At 35.3% G+C, this 15970-nt stretch overlaps 1 protein-coding gene across 1 annotated transcript in view; it reads left to right on the forward strand.

Moving 5' to 3' along the window:
* LOC136040871 (uncharacterized) overlaps positions 1–15970 on the forward strand; it is a 685992-nt gene that overhangs the window by 555941 nt on the left and 114081 nt on the right. The window contains exon 5 of the mRNA XM_065725262.1: positions 14430–14595. Within this exon, the coding sequence (XP_065581334.1) occupies positions 14430–14595 (166 nt within the window). The remainder of the gene's footprint in view (positions 1–14429; positions 14596–15970) is intronic.

The following is a 15970-nucleotide window of genomic DNA, read 5'->3' on the forward strand; positions in this document are numbered from 1 at the left end:
AAATTTGGCTATACATAGAGACACGGGAGATATTTCCGCAAGCTCAATTTATAACAGCTTAATATTAAAAGACTCTATCAATATTTTCGCCCAGTTTAATTTAAGACAGCCTGTCCGCATATCTAATGAAAACCGAAATTGTTGACAGCAAAATCTGTTGCAAGGCAGTATACTTATTCAATCTAATTGGTAAATTTTCTTTCATTGATCTCTGTTTGGTTTTTTGATTCAGTGTCTTTTCTCTTCTTGCAGTGTTCACTTCGGAAGATTAGATTTTGTTGTTTTTCTTTTTTTTTCTCTTTGTTTTTTTCTTTTTTTTTAGCACTGGGGACGACTTGGCAGAGATCCTTGTCGAAATATTTGCTTGATTTTCTTCTTCATATTTTGCTGCTGACTGACAAAATCTTCGTGTTTTCACCTATTTGATTTTTTCTTTTCATTTATTATTTATTTTTTGGTTTTATACGTCATGTATAGCCAGTATGGTCTCAGAACGTATTTGCTAAACGGAAAGCAGGTCGCCCGCGGTTGGGATGGGAAGATTTTATAAAGAAATTTCTAAAGGAAATTGGAATCTTCTGGGATGGCAACTAGTATGAAAGAGATTATCCAAGATTAGAAGATTGGAAGCTACAGTGATGATAGTGGTCAAACATGGTTCTGAAGAATGGGTGCTCCGAAAGTGGGTGAAGATTTGCTATATGTTTTCCAGAGAAATTGCCTATTGATTGTTCTGGCTACCCGGCTGACTGACCGTATTTTAAAGAGTAGAGTGTAGGAAACTTGGGATTCTCTCCCGCTTTCTAGGGCTATAATGAAGAAAGGTTGAGATGGCTTGGACACGTTCTGCGGATGAAGGATGACATATTGCCAAAGATTGTCCTTTTTGACCAACTGTCAAGGACTAAATGGAAAGCAAGTCGTCCGGGGTTGGGGTGGGAAGATGTTATAAAGAAATATTTAAAGGAAATTGGAATCTTGTGGGAGGGAGTAATGGGGGAAGATTTGAATAGATTGGGATGGAAGAGGAGCATGGGTAGCTGTGTTAGCCTCAGGCGGTTTGGTGATGCGGTGAGTTGTTAGTAGTTAGTAGCAGTGGTATGAAGAATAAACGACAACAAAATGCAGGTTCGCAATAATAAAACTATAAAATATACGAATATATAACAAATAATAAAACTATAAAATAATAAACATAATAATTAAACTATAAAATAAACTACAAATATATTTTCAGCTACCGATTGGATATAAAAGAAAAACTGGCAAAAAAAAAGTAATTTAATAATCAAGGTTACCTCTCTAAAAAATTACCCTGACAATATGAGACATTTGTTATATTGAGCAATCTTTGTAACACACTCTGCATAAAGTGTTGCCACCTGTCATTTGAATTGAGTTGTGACGGTTTCTTTGAGCTCCTCACCAGCCTTGAAACCACTTCTTAAATTCAGATTAAGGTTGAAGGACTCGGTACTAATTCGAGACTACATGGAGGGGTTTGAAAATTCCCGAAACTAACAGCGAAAATTAAAACCAACACCCAGCAGCCGCAAAGCTACGGCAACTATTACTACACAAAAAGGGTATCTTGTTCGTAAAAATTGTGAAGCTAGGGGGTGACAATTAGGGGGTAGATTCTTAACGTAATAAGGGTGCTAGTGATAAGTTAAGACTCTTAGTTGTAGTAAGGTAAGTGATAAGGTAAAATTCTTAGGCTGGTGGTAAGATTCTTAACGTAATAAGGGTACTAAGGGTGCTAGGGAGTAGATTCTTAACGTGAAATTTCGCAATGCCTCTAGAGCTATTCCAAACAGAAAGAGAGCCATGTTGGCTTCTGAAATCATTTTGATCAATGAGAATGCGTATCTTCACAATGCTCGTGTAACCCAATGGCTCTTTGAGCGATTTAATTGGGGAATTTTGGAATGCCCACCATATAGTCCCATCTTATTTCTTAGTGACTTCCGTCTAGAATTGACCCCTGAGGAACCACCACATTCAACTTTTAAAGGTGAGTGGAAAAGAGAACCAATATAGATGACATAATCAGACAAATAAGACTTAAAGCAATAGAGCCCACTCCATCTTAAACACAATTAGGATAATTTCCCCGGATTAATAATCTGATTTAAAGAGTAAAATGCTCTACAATAATCCAAGATTGAAGTAGAAAAAATCACCCGGAATCTATTGTAGATTGCGGACTTTTTGAAAAGTTTTGCTCTAGCATTATCTGTTGGATCATCTCGAACGCCAAATCGGACATTATGAAGCAAATCTGTCGAAAATCGAAACGCGTCAAAACGAGAAAGCATCGCCTTTTAAAAAATTTCCTATATTTAGGCAGTTAAGAAATCGACTAATATAACTAGTGGGATCATTCATGACGAGTGCTTATATAATACGGTTGTTCCAGAATGCTTTACAGTATTCTGGAAAGTGCCATTATGGAATGAAAGGCTAATGAGTTTTTTTTAGCGAAGAAATGATGGAAAGGAGAACGAACCCAACTTTCGTAAGTATAGTGTCAGGGCCATATGACGATACTTTTTCTTAGTTCTGAATAATCCTAGCAATTTCTAAATTGGATATCAGTTCAAAAACTGTCTATTTGAAACCTTTTGGCCTAGATATCATGATAATACCAGCAATCATGCCATCAAAAAGTTACTTATTATAATTTAAAAGTTAAAACAGACGGAAATTGGGCAAATAGTCTAGTCTTTCAGGTAAAGGGAAAAATCCTTATTAAACCTTAAAACGACTAGGAATTATCAAGTTTTAAGAGGCCGAGGGGTTTACCGCCCCTCAACCCCCTCTCTATGACATAGTTTGATGCACACTAGAATGAAGACAGATTTAAATGTAGAAAATGCCGCTGGTTGACAATTGTGGTTGGTGTGCTTACCTATTGCCTTACGTATATTTGACTAAGAATTCAATCTTTTTCAGTCTTGGTGCAAAACTTGCGTATTGCAACAAATATCCAATTTGGGTAACAAACTTGTAACAAGCAAGTTTTCAACTGAAAAGACTGAAAACAAGTTTTCAAGACTGAAAAACAAGTTTTTCAGTCTTGGTGCAAAACGTGCGTATTGCAACAAATATCCGATTTGGGTAACAAACTTGTAGCAAACAAGTTTTCAACTGAAAAGACTGAAAACAAGTTTTCAAGACTGAAAAACAAGTTTTTCAGTCTTGGTGCAAAACTTGCGCATTGCAACAAATTTCTGATTTGGGCAACAAACTGGTAACAAGCAAGTTTTCAACTGAAAAGACTGAAAACAAGTTTTCAAGACTGAAAAACGAATTTTCAAGACTGAAAAACAAGTTTTTCAGTCTTGGTGCAAAACGTGCGTATTGCAACAAATATGCGATTTGTGTAACAAACTTGTAGAAAACAAGTTTTCAACTGAAAAGACTGAAAATAAGTTTTCAAGACTGAAAAACAAGTTTTTCAGACTTGGTGCAAAACTTGCGTGTAGCAACAAATATCCGATTCAGGTAACAAACTTGTAGCAAACAGGTTTTCAACTGAAAAGACTGAAAACAAGTTTTCAAGACTGAAAAACGAATTTTCAAGACTGAAAAACAAGTTTTCAGTCTTGGTGCAATGCGTACGTATTGCAACAAATATGCGATTTGTGTAACAAAATTGTAGCAAACAAGTTTTCAACTGAAAAGACTGAAAATAAGTTTTCAAGACTGATAAACAAGCTTTTCAGTCTTGGTGCAAAACGTGCGTATTGAAACTAATATGCGATTTGGGCCCTGTAGCAAACAGGTTTTCAACTGAAAAGACTGAAAACAAGTTTTCAAGACTGAAAAACAAGTTTTTCAGACTTGGTGCAAAACGTGCGTATAGCAACAAATATCCGATTTGGGTAACAAACTTGTAACAAACAAGCAAACGTATTAATTGTCTTTTTAGTAAGGCACAAGCTGAATCATAGCGCAAGGAGCCGAGACTTAAAGGGGATAGCATACCCCTCCGCCCAACCTATATTTAGATTAAATAAGTAATATTTAGAGTATTTTTAGGCTGCACCATCCAACGTAGCTTAAAAAACCGCATCAGACATAAATTCAGAAACCTTAACTAAGCATCTAGTTATCCATGCGATAACCTATTTCTGTGTCGTTTTCTTGGATTCAATAACTGAAAATATTTTTCTTGGTCTTTTTTTAATTTCTTTAATTGTTTTTGAAACCTGCCTGAGTTCGATCTTTGTCTGCTGGCCTTGATGATTTTGTCTCGGAATTATTTAGGACCCGGTCCTAATCCGAAAACTTCTGTAAATTATGTTGACTTTGAATATTAAAACTAATAACATAACAGTTTTTAATAAGGCTCTGCCACTTATAAACATTGTTAAGCAGAAAAATGAGGTCTTTTATGGTTTTCATGGGACATTTTCTCTTTTTCTTTTCCCCACTCTTTATAATTAGCGTATTACACTTGTAATTTATTAACTGTCATATCTGAGCGTGGTAGATTGTGAGTTCCTTTTCAAAGCCCAGGGAAAGGATAAGACTGATTTATTAGAGCAATTTGTTCATGTTTCCTCCAAATAATTTTAGCCGGCGAGCTTTTTTTTTCTCCGTTATATCTATTCCCAGTAAACAAGCAAGTTAAACTTGGAAAGAAGATATCCTTTTTTACTTATTATCTTGCAAGTTTGTCTTTATGCTTAAAGAAAGGTATTCTGCCCTTCTCTGCCTAGAAGATACATTTAAGAATACCCAAACCGTAATTCCTGCACATGAGAAGTATTAGAAGATGGAATCGCTCTGACCATGGTCTGGAGAACGTGGAAAATTCTCCCCTGGAAGAATTTAAAAATGGTCTAACAGTACATGTTTTTTTATTGCTTCTTCAAAAACCCCCCTTAGATATACAGTATTGAGCTTAAATTTATAAACTCATCAAAAAAACCTTAAACCGTTTTGTTTACATTTTTTCTCTCTAAAAAAAACAAGAGCCAAGAGCTCATATGGCACTTTTGACGAGGTCGGAAGAGCCAAGAGCTTGTTCCCACCAGCTTTTATTAGGATCTCTCCACTCTAAGTGTTTTCGTCTGACCGTCCCCCCCACTCCCTCACAGATTGTTGAATCGGGAAAACTACTATTTCTAATTTAATCTTGTCTGGTCCCTGATACGCCTGTTAAGTTTCATCGTCCTAGCTTATCTGGAAGTGCCCAAACTAGCAAAACCGGGACCGACAGACCGATAGAAATTGCGATCGCTATGTGTCACTTGGTAAATACCAAGTGCCATAAAAACTAGTGTTTTATTTTTTACTTTGACTCTGACCATGGTTTGGAGACTGAGGAAAATTCTACTCTGGAAGAATTTAAAAATGGTCCAATAGTACATGTTTTTCTATTCCTTCCTCAAAAATCGCCCTTAAGGCATTGAGAATAAATTTATGAACTCATCAAAAAACCTTAAACGGTTTTGTTTACATTTTTTTCTCTCTAAGATAATGGGCCGTTCCAAAAGTGACGTTCTGTTTGTGTTTACTTTGAGGAGGATTCCCTTAAAACAAAGGTTTTTCATTTTTCTTATTAGTGAAACTTTATTTAGGGACTAACGTTGATTGGTTTTTTTTTTTCAGGTTATAGATCTTCTGTGAATTTTATATTTCTTTGCTTTTTATTTCAGAGTTTCGTAAAATCTTGAATGAAAATTCTGATTCGAGACTGTCATAACCTAGCTATACCGAGAGAATTTTTGACTGGAATGTTAAAATATGGAATTACGATGAAGTTTAAAGAGCCAAGTTCAAGCTTGACCGTTACTTTGAGTCGAAAATTTAGGGTGTTTTCCTTAGTTCGGATGTATTCCCTATAAAAACTACGAATAGCAATCTTTATACTTTGCCATTTGGCCAATTGAAAAAAAGGAAGATTCTAGGGGCTTTGAAATTGAATATGAGGATTTCGTGAATGGTTTTAGGGATTTTACAAATTTTGAAGTGGAAATGACGTGGGGAGGAAAATATCTAGAACTTAAACAGTCCCCGCTCAACTCCACAAAAATTTCTGTGTTCGTCAAGAGATAAGCTTAAGAACACTGATGATCATTTATAATTCGACACATAATGCAGTTCTTCTCTACGGCATCGAATCCTGGCCCATCAAAGCGACGCATGGGAGCATTTTAGAGATCTTCGAGCACCGATGTCAGCGTTCAGTGTTACATATCTGGCTATCAAATCAGATCTTGAGCGATGAAAACAACCGACGCTGTTACAGTTAGGAAAAAGGCACCAGCAAGCTTTTTCGGCTCCACTGGACACGCTGTACTTCACCCTGGTGGTGGCCTTGTTAAAAAATACTCCTTGCTGATCCACATGAAGTATACTTACAAACATGACGCAGAAGACTAGGAGGGTAAAAGAGGATGGCGTAGACGACAAGGAGGTGTTAAAGAATCGGTGAACGCTAGTTAAACAAGATCTGGAGCCAGCCGGATGTTTTTGCAAATTTGGCCACGAATGGGAGCTGGCTGAGGTTTGCTGAAGAGTTTGAGCAAGTTTGATCATCGTCTAAGACCATAATTCAGAAGCTTTATTGAACACCTGATTTTGCAATTTTGAAAATCCGTCCTAGCCAATACGAGCCACCGATCACTACTACCCGAACTAGCCAGTCCCAATAGTCAAACTCGATTACAAAATAAACTTCTACCCCTTAAAGTACGAACAAATCGTTACGCCAACTCATTTGTGCCTTTCTTCACATCTATTTTCAATGCTGAGTCGTAGTGTGTGATTTTTGCTTATTGGAGGGAATTTGTAAAAAAAAAAAAAAAATTAGCTATGCTATGATAGTTTTTAAATTTACTTTTCTCTCTCTCTCTCTCTCTCTCTCTCTCTCTCTCTCTCTCTCTCTCTCTCTCTCTCTCCCCTTTAAAAGTATATACATAGCTGACGTTATTATGCCTCAGTTTGTCATTAGAAAGGCTGTCTCGCGCTCGTTAATTCATTATGGCATCGTTTGAAACGTGGGTGCGCCAGAAATCTCACAGTAAAAACAAGTTTCCGTTTGTGTCTAAAACTATTATTTTCTTTTGATAAGGTTTATGGATTTTCCAGTCATGACTATTTAGCATTCTTCATGCTACTCCGTCTTAAACTGGATTATTATTCTTACACTGCTTGGTATTTTTCTACATCTTGTTGTAGTATATATCTTCTTTATATGTCTTTGTATTCTTTATTGGTTAAGATGTATTTTCTTCACTTTTATCGATTTATCTAATTCTTTTCATCAATATTAGAGATGGCTCTGGAGTATATATTTTACTCATACCCACATCAGTTTATAATAGACTATCGATAGTATATATTTTCGTGAGCTCCTTGCTCTTTTTCTTCCATTTGTCAACAAAAGCGATTGGATCTGTTTTGATCAGGCAAAACCAGCTGTTTAGGAATGCTTCTCTGAATTTAATGACCAATGTTTCTGCCATTTTCGTTGATGTGTGATGACTGTTTACCTGCTCCCGTGTTGTATTGAATTTTCCGTTTTATCTGGAATTTATTCAGGTTATAAATTCGTGAGTTTATGAAACAATCTGAAAGGCTTGTATTTTTCAGTTTTATTTTTTCATTTCTGTAAACACTTGAATGTGCTCCAAATTTATTTTAATCAAATAGTTCGTGGTAATGAACTGTAAGTAAGGAGTGAGTCGGCTCAACAGTAACTGAATCTCTAAAAAATAAAATTCTAATAAAAATAAAATACATCAAAAGAATTTGGTTTTTATGCTGATTCCAAATATAGAAAGATCATAAAGTTTAAAGTTACCAATCAAAAGCTACGAGCTTGAGAAAGCTGCCCATTTTCGAAAAAGTGGTGAAAAACACTCAAAGAGTGAAGCAAACTTAATGAAAACCACACCATCAGATTCAGCATGTCAGAGAACCGTACCGTAGGCGTTTCAAGCTCCTGTATACAAAACATGCGAACTTTTGCTTTTTTTTGCCAGAAGGAAGACGTTTCTCGTTTTTTTTCGTTTCTGCGAACTCTCGAATATCTTCCAGATTTATGTTGATCATCAAGAAGTATAATCTATTTTGGTCTAAAATTTGAAAAAAATATTAGGCTACCTTTAATTCAACTACGTGTCTGCTAATCTTCATAAAACGATTAATTTTGTTAACGATCTAGTCAATTAGAAGCTAAAATTAGTTTGAATTGTTTAAGCTCAATAGTAACCAAAACTCTAAAAAATGGAATTTTGATACTAAAAGATACATCGAAAGAATTGGATTTTTATGCTGATTTTAAATATATAAGTTTCATCGAATTTAGTTTTACCCATCAAAAGTTACGAGTCTAAGAAAATGTGCTTTATTTGGGAATATAGGGAGAACACCCCTATACGTCATTTTATCTTAACGAAAATCACACCATCACATTCAGCGTATCTGAGAACCCTACTGTTAAAGTTTCAAGCGCCTATCTACAAAAATGTGGAATTACGTATTTTTTGCCAGAAGACTGATCACGGGGTGATCAGTATTTTTTCTTATTCTTCTTCTCCAAGGGGTGATCGTATCAACCCAGTGGTCCTAGAATGTCTTGAAAGGGCTCATTGTTTTAAAATGTGGAATTGTGACAAAGGTTCAAACTTTAGCGTAAAGAGCGGGGCATTTAGGAGGGGACGGACCCTTTCATATATGGAGTAATTTCTGTTCGTTTTAAGTCTTAATGTCGCTCCCTACTTTCAGTTGAAAAAAGCTTGTTTTCTTTTATTTATTACTGTGTAGCGTCCATTCGGGACATAAATCTATGATTTTGCTTCATAAAACGAAAATGCAGAAGCCTTGTATTTTTCAGTTTTCGATTGTTTCTTTGAGTGGCGTAAAAATAACTATTACTTTGTATAATGTTTCTTTATATTTGTTCTTTCAGAAACTAATCAAAAAAAATTGTGAACTCGGTATCAGAAGGCATTAAATTTTCGGCATTAAGATTCTAGTCAAGGATAGTATCAAAGAAGTTGATCCCCAGTGAATTCGAAGTATTCTGTACTAGATAAATCCTGACTTAGGAATTGTTCCCTAAAGAGTTCTGTTTACTCTGTTCCTTCAAATGACAAAGACCTAACCAGGTTTTAACTTAAAGAGATCGGTGCTTACATTAAAGCTACTATATACAAATAATTTTAATTATATACTCAAGGGATAAAGGGAGGATCAAGAAAAGTTGGTTTTGAAGATTCACAATTCGTGTTGCGTACAAAGTTTAATAGAGCTGCGGAAAAACATAAACAATATTGCATAGGAACACAGGAGCCACGCACAAGAGGAGGAGGGGTTTATTTATTTGTTTTTTGAGAAGCCACTCTAGTAATACAGAAAAACACAAATAACAAAATAATCATTAATATACCACATTAAAAGATCGCCGACAAAAAAAGCTCACAAAAGAAGCTTTTATAGTCTTGAGTTTTGTATACATCTACATTGAATCCGAAATTGGGCTAATGTTTCTAATAACTTACTGCAACCAAATTGTGAATAGAATTCTAGACACAGAAGCCATTTTTGTAAAACTGCGACAGAAATAGCTTTAGGGAAGGATAACACAAAGATTTTTAGTTGTGGGAAATTATGCAAATTAAAAAAAAAATAATGCAACTTTAAATGTAAAATATGCATTTTTTTATTTTGTTTGAAAAATGATGTTGAGTGGAGAAATAAACAGTTTTAGCCAAAAGCTATGTTTTTTTTAGTTTTTAGTTACATTTATCTCCCGCGTATTTTATATTGACTGTTTGTGATAATTTTTTTATTTGATATGCATGTCATAGAGCTGTGAATAAATAACCCGGAGTATTCTCTTAACCATCCCTTTCAGACGACAATCATTTGATACGATTAAGCTTAAACTACTACTACTAATAATAATAACTCACCGCAGCACCAAGCCGCCTGAGGCCAACACAGCTACGCACGCTCCTCCTCCAGCCCAACCTATTCAAGGCATCCCTCTTTAAACCCCAGGAAGTTCCCATTTCCTTTAAGTCTTTATTTATGACATCCTCCCACCCCAGACGAGGACAACCTGCTTTGCGTTTAGCCCCAGACGGTTAGTCAAAAAGGGGGATCTTCGGCAATCTTTCATCCTTCATCCGCAGAACGTGACCTAACCATCTCAACCTTTCTATCATTATAGCCCTAGAAAGTGAGATCGAACCACATTTTTCGTACAACCTACTATTTGAAATACTGTCAGTCAACCAGGTACCCAGAACAATCCGTAGGCAGTTAAGCTTAAAGGGGGTTGAAAACAAGGTCTCAAATCGAGTAGTCACATTATATTGCTAAGGAAAAAGTCAATGAAGTCTTTAAATTTGTGTTAAAATAATGGAATTTAATTTAGCAAATTAGCGTTGACCGAAGAGAGAGCTTAGCGATTTTTTTCCCACTAAACTCATTTTTCCTACTAAATCAACATTTTTCTTTATAACTTATGTGTGTTATAATTACTCACTTGTCCGTTGGTAAATTGAGAAAAAGTCGATCGAAGGTGTTTATTTCTAGGGCCATTTCGGGGTTTTTATACATTTCGTCTCCATTTTTAGGACTAAAGGAAATTTCGTGACTAACAGAGCAGTAAATAATCTTTGCTGACCAACGTCTTTATGTAGTTGAAAATAAAATCCTATTTAGATCCCAGTCTGCAAGATGACGTTTTTATAGTAAAAGATGTTCATTAGAAGAACAGACCATCGCATATATTGGACTTAGTTAGCCGCCTGATCCTTTGAGGTTTGTCTTTTACTATTCCAAAGAAGAAAAATTAATCAAAAGGTGAATTAATCAAAGATGAAACTGATAGGAATAGATTTGGTACAAAAAAAAAACAAAGAGAAATTGCAACTAATAAGAGCTTAATCAAAGCTCCCCCCTCCTTAAACCCTTTTTAAGGACTCTGAAGGTTTAACACCAATAGCTTCCCATTGGAATGTCCTGTTTCCTATTTTGGCGTTGCTAACCGTGGCTCAAGTAAGCTTATCTAACTGACCATGGCACTATTTCCCTTCAATACTCCATGCAAAGTGCAGAACTCTACAGTGAACCAGTAGAGTTCCTTTAGAACTAATGATTACTCACTTGTCCGTTGGTAACTGGAGAAAAAGTCGATCGAAGAATTTTATTTCTCGGGCCATTTAGGTATGTTTATGCATTTCGTCTCCATTTTTAGGACTAAAGGAAATTTCATGACTAACAGAGCAGTAAATAATCTTTACTGTACTCGACCTTCATTCTGCAGAAGATACTTTATTCGGGTTCTCGAAATAACTGATTTTTTACTCACAAATTTCTATAAGGAGACAATGACACAAAAGCGAGAGAAAAGCGTAGCAACTCGGCAAATATTCCTAGGGGGGGTGTTGAGTAACCAATCTCATAAAGGCTTCAATTCCTACTTTGACCAAACTTTATTTGCTAAACTCATGCTTTGACCAAACTTTTCACTTTGATTTGGCCGTTTTGATTATACTTGAGTCTGGAGGGGGGGGGGGCTGTAATTGTTCTTCCCCGGAGACCGCCAACCCTAGTAACAGCTCTGTGTGTGACCCAGTGTTTTAACAAAAACTGACTCGAAAACAATTGGTAATTGATCTCAATGTATTCTTCTTTACTTTCAACTTTCGTTTTATAGCCTGAGGAAGTATTTATCAAGATAATGTGTAAATACACTATTTTTGCAGTGTTTACGTAGAATAGGTCCCTCTAATACCCCCCTCCAAAAATTTTCTATATTTTAACTATTTGTCCCCCAGTCCCATAGTTTCCTTATTCAGTATAATCTACCTTGTTTTGTTTTTTTTTTTACAATTTAGCTCCCAGAATAAATTCCTACGTGTGTGCCTATATTTTCACCAAATTTCATCATTGACGGTACTGCAGAATAGTTGAAATGATAATAAGTTGCGACAATACGAATTAGATTCCGTGACAGCTTTTGGGGAAAATGAAGGCTGAAATCTGTGTTAGACAGCTACGGAAATTGGCTATTTTTCAAAGGGCGTTAATATTCTTTTCACTCTTCATGCGGCCTTATTTGAGAGGGGACATTAAATGTTGTTTCCTTCAAAGAAAATAATGGAAATTACTGTTGCTATGACAACGGAAGCAATTTCAGGAAATTGATCCTTGAATCCTCCGTTCATGTTTCAGGCTTGAAATTAGTCTCTCTCAATATTGCATTTGCAAGGAAAACATCAGGTGAAACTGTATCTCTCCTTTCCAGTTCCAACGTTCAAAAAAAAAGAAGAAAAAAAAGGCAATTTACCGGGTAATATTTACCGAGTAATAAAAATTATTACTGCCTAGCAGCCTATATTTTAATTCGCTTTTTGAGATATAGACTTTCAGATAAGCAAAAAAAGGTCAATTTATGGGATAAATAAAACTTTCAGAAAAAAAAGTCAATTTATCGGGAACCGAGTAAAAAAAAATTATTCTTTTTACTTGTCGAAAAGTTTCGACATTCAAAGACATGGAAGTTTAATTTTCAATCAAAGATTTGTACTTGCAAAACTGTCTTTGAATTTGGGTCAGACAGGTTGGGGCTCTCCTGGCCTCAGCTTCCTCTAAAATCCCAGGATTTTGGAAATCCCAAAAGCTTCATACCCTCAATATTGCATTTGCAAGGAAAATCTCTGGTGAAACTATCTCCAGTTTCAATTCCAACGTAATAAAAAAAAGAAAAAATTCAGTTTATTGGGTAATATTTTGGGAATCCGAGTAATAAAAATTATCCTTTTAATTGTCGATTGTTCGATGGAAAAGTTTATTTTTCAGTCAAAGATTCGTACTTGCAAAACTATCTCTGAATTTGGATCAGACATGTACTCGGAGGTCTCCTGGCCTCAGCTTCCTCCAAAATCTCAGGATTTTAGGGATTTTTCCTACAATTTATTTCTATGTTTTAATAAGATTTCCACATTGCTGAGATTTTTATTTGATTCTTGCTTTCCTTCAAAATTTTAAACCCATACAAAACGATTTACTGTTTAGAGAGCTGTTTCCTCTACAAGATTTTAGTATAAAAAAATATTTTCGAAAATAATCTTAAAATTAATTCTAAAAAAAAAACGAAAACCAGAAAAAATTCATAGGTATCAATATCGACACATTGTTAACCATAAACAAAAAAAAAATGTTTTTTTATGCTGAGTTTTAGGGCTTGCATGGCTTCAGTTCAGTTGTATTAGTAGATAGTATTCTACCGTAGCTGGTGCCTCTTTTTTTTGTGTCATCTAACTTGTTTTGATTGGTGAGTTGTTGTAAATGGTGATGTGTTTCCTGTAATATGTGTATTTTGGAAATGAGCAAGATGTGCTAGACGTTTCCCGGAGAAATTAAGGAGAATAATGGGTACGGTACCTGTGTAAATAAATTCATTAAACGAACCAACTAATATTTTTCTTGAATAAACAAACATTATAGATGCTATAACGTTAGTTATTATTATACCATAATGTTATATATACAATATACTCTTTAAGTCGTGCACAAGCAGCAACTCAATATACTACTTTTGGAAGATGTCTACGATCCTTCTTAATTAATAGCTATCCTTCCTGCAATACTTCGGACAAGGCGGTTCTAATAGTTTACTTCTTGTTTTAGTTTGACTCTATTTTAAGGAGTTATTGGTCATTGTATTTCTTAGTATTGGACGTGATCGTCTCTTACTAGGTTCCTAGCTACTGCTGCAACCCGGATAGTATAATGTACATTCAAAATAACAAGCGGCATGGAAATGCAGTTCGGTCCCACCGCCTAGGGCTGTATTGAAATAAATCCTTCCTGGGCTAAACGAAAAGGAGGAGGTCCCCGAAAATGGGATAGAAGGGATTTTAATAAAATGTTTAAAGAGGCTAGCAGCTTAGAGGAAGAAATAAATAGTGAAGTTCTGATCAACCAGGTGAGGAGGAAGATTCTGTGTAGCTATTTTGGTCTCAGGTGGCTCGCTGTTGTGATAAGTTGCCGATTAGAGTAGTAGCCTTAGGCCAACGTCAAAACCGAATTAGATTACCACCAAAGATTAATCTGGATTAAGTATTACCACTTGGATTGACACTAAAGATTTATCATATGGGTCTTGTGTTTATTATTAAGAATTGGTCACCACCTTTGCTATTTCAGTTACAAATTTAGCAGCATGTCCGTATTTGTTTGTTTGCTGTTTTAATTTATTAATAAAACAAATTTGTATGTGTTTATTTTTTTTGTATTTGTTCATTTGTTTCTAAACATTATGTTTGTGACATTTAGTGACATTTGTTTAGTCACATTCTGCTTGACATTATGTTTTGAGTGTATCTCAATTTTGGAAAGTTGGTAATATTTAATAATATAGGTCCTTTTTTTTTAACTTTTTTTTGTTTCAGGTGCAAGAGTTTTCAAAATTTGAAACGTGGAGATGTTTGTCGAATATCCAGTGCAATTGTTTCTTTCCCATCAGTTGCAATTCAGACATCATTGCCAAAGATTAAACTACCAAACTACACACCAGAGATTTTTCAAAATGTTCTTGTTTATGTTTACACGGGAAAGGTGAGTTGAAAAAATACTATTTTTCTTCACCAACGTTAAAAACTAAATTTTAATGCTAGACGTTGGAGCAACTAAAAGTTTTGGAGCTCTGATATGTTTTAAAACTTGTTGAGAATACAATAATTATGTTTTCTTACCTAGACCATTGACAGCGCAATAGCGCTGCATATAAATAAAGAAAGAAGTTCTCTCTATGGATTTTTCTTTTCACTAGGCCAATTTTCACGGAATTAATTATCGTAGAAAGCTCAGAGGGGGCTTATTCAGTTAGAACTGAAAGCTCTAGTGCCCTTTTTATTGTCAAAATGATTATAGGATATTCAACCCCCTCTAATACCTTTTTTTAGCTGCTCTCCCCCCCCCCGAAAGAAATTTGATCAGGTTTTTGAGATAGCCATTTTTAAAAATAGTCAAAACACCTAATAAATTTGCCTTCAGGGATGGCTTGATCCCTCACCTTCCCCCAACAGTCTCTGGGGCGAGGGCTATAAATTATGCAAGTTGCCTGTTGTTTGTATGTATGGTTTATTATTGGGAAAGGAAGAAATCTTTGACCGTGGGTGTGTCAGAAAAGATTAAGGGTATTAGATGAAACCTCAGGGGAAATTGAGGGGGATGTTTAACTAAATCAAAGGACACTATGAGCTTGCAGGTTGTCAATAGAGTATATCTGTGATAACTTAGGATTGGTTAAGAATATTAAATTGAAACTTTCAGAACATCTTGAGATAGATGTAGAACTTAATCAAAATACCCTATATATGTCCAGAATGCCAAAAGGGCGCGCATGCAATACACAAGGGACAGCTAAGTCTACTAAGTTGAAAACTTTCAGGGTATTTTGCGGGTTATTTTGACCTAAATCAAAAGACACTATGTATCCATGTTGTCAATGCGGTGTGGTTTGTAATATTACAGGAAAGACTAAAAATATTAAAATGAAACTTCTAGGGTATGTTGAAGTAAAAAAAAAAAAAAAAAGAAAACAAACAGTTCTTGCATTCAGGTTGTCAAAACGTTGTATCTTTAGCATCGCAGGAGTGACCAAAGGTGTTAAGTTGGTATTTTCAAGGTATGATAAGGAGAATGTTGAACTAAATCTAAGGACATTGTGTCCATCCAGGTTGTCAAAAGGGTTTGTCTAGAATGTCTCAGGAACAGCTAAGGGTTTCAAGCTGAAATTCTAGGGAATACTTAACAAAATGAAAAGACACTACTTTCATCGAGTTTGTCAAAAGGGTGTAGATTTAATGTTTCATGAACAGTGATTTGTTTTTATTCGAAACTTTCAGGGAATGTTGGTGAATGTTGAACAAAACCAAAAGATATTGTATGTATCCAGATTATCAAAACATTTTTAACTGATGTGTTACAA

Source organism: Artemia franciscana, chromosome 21 (genome assembly GCF_032884065.1).
Source record: "Artemia franciscana chromosome 21, ASM3288406v1, whole genome shotgun sequence".
Lineage (NCBI taxonomy): Eukaryota > Metazoa > Arthropoda > Branchiopoda > Anostraca > Artemiidae > Artemia > Artemia franciscana.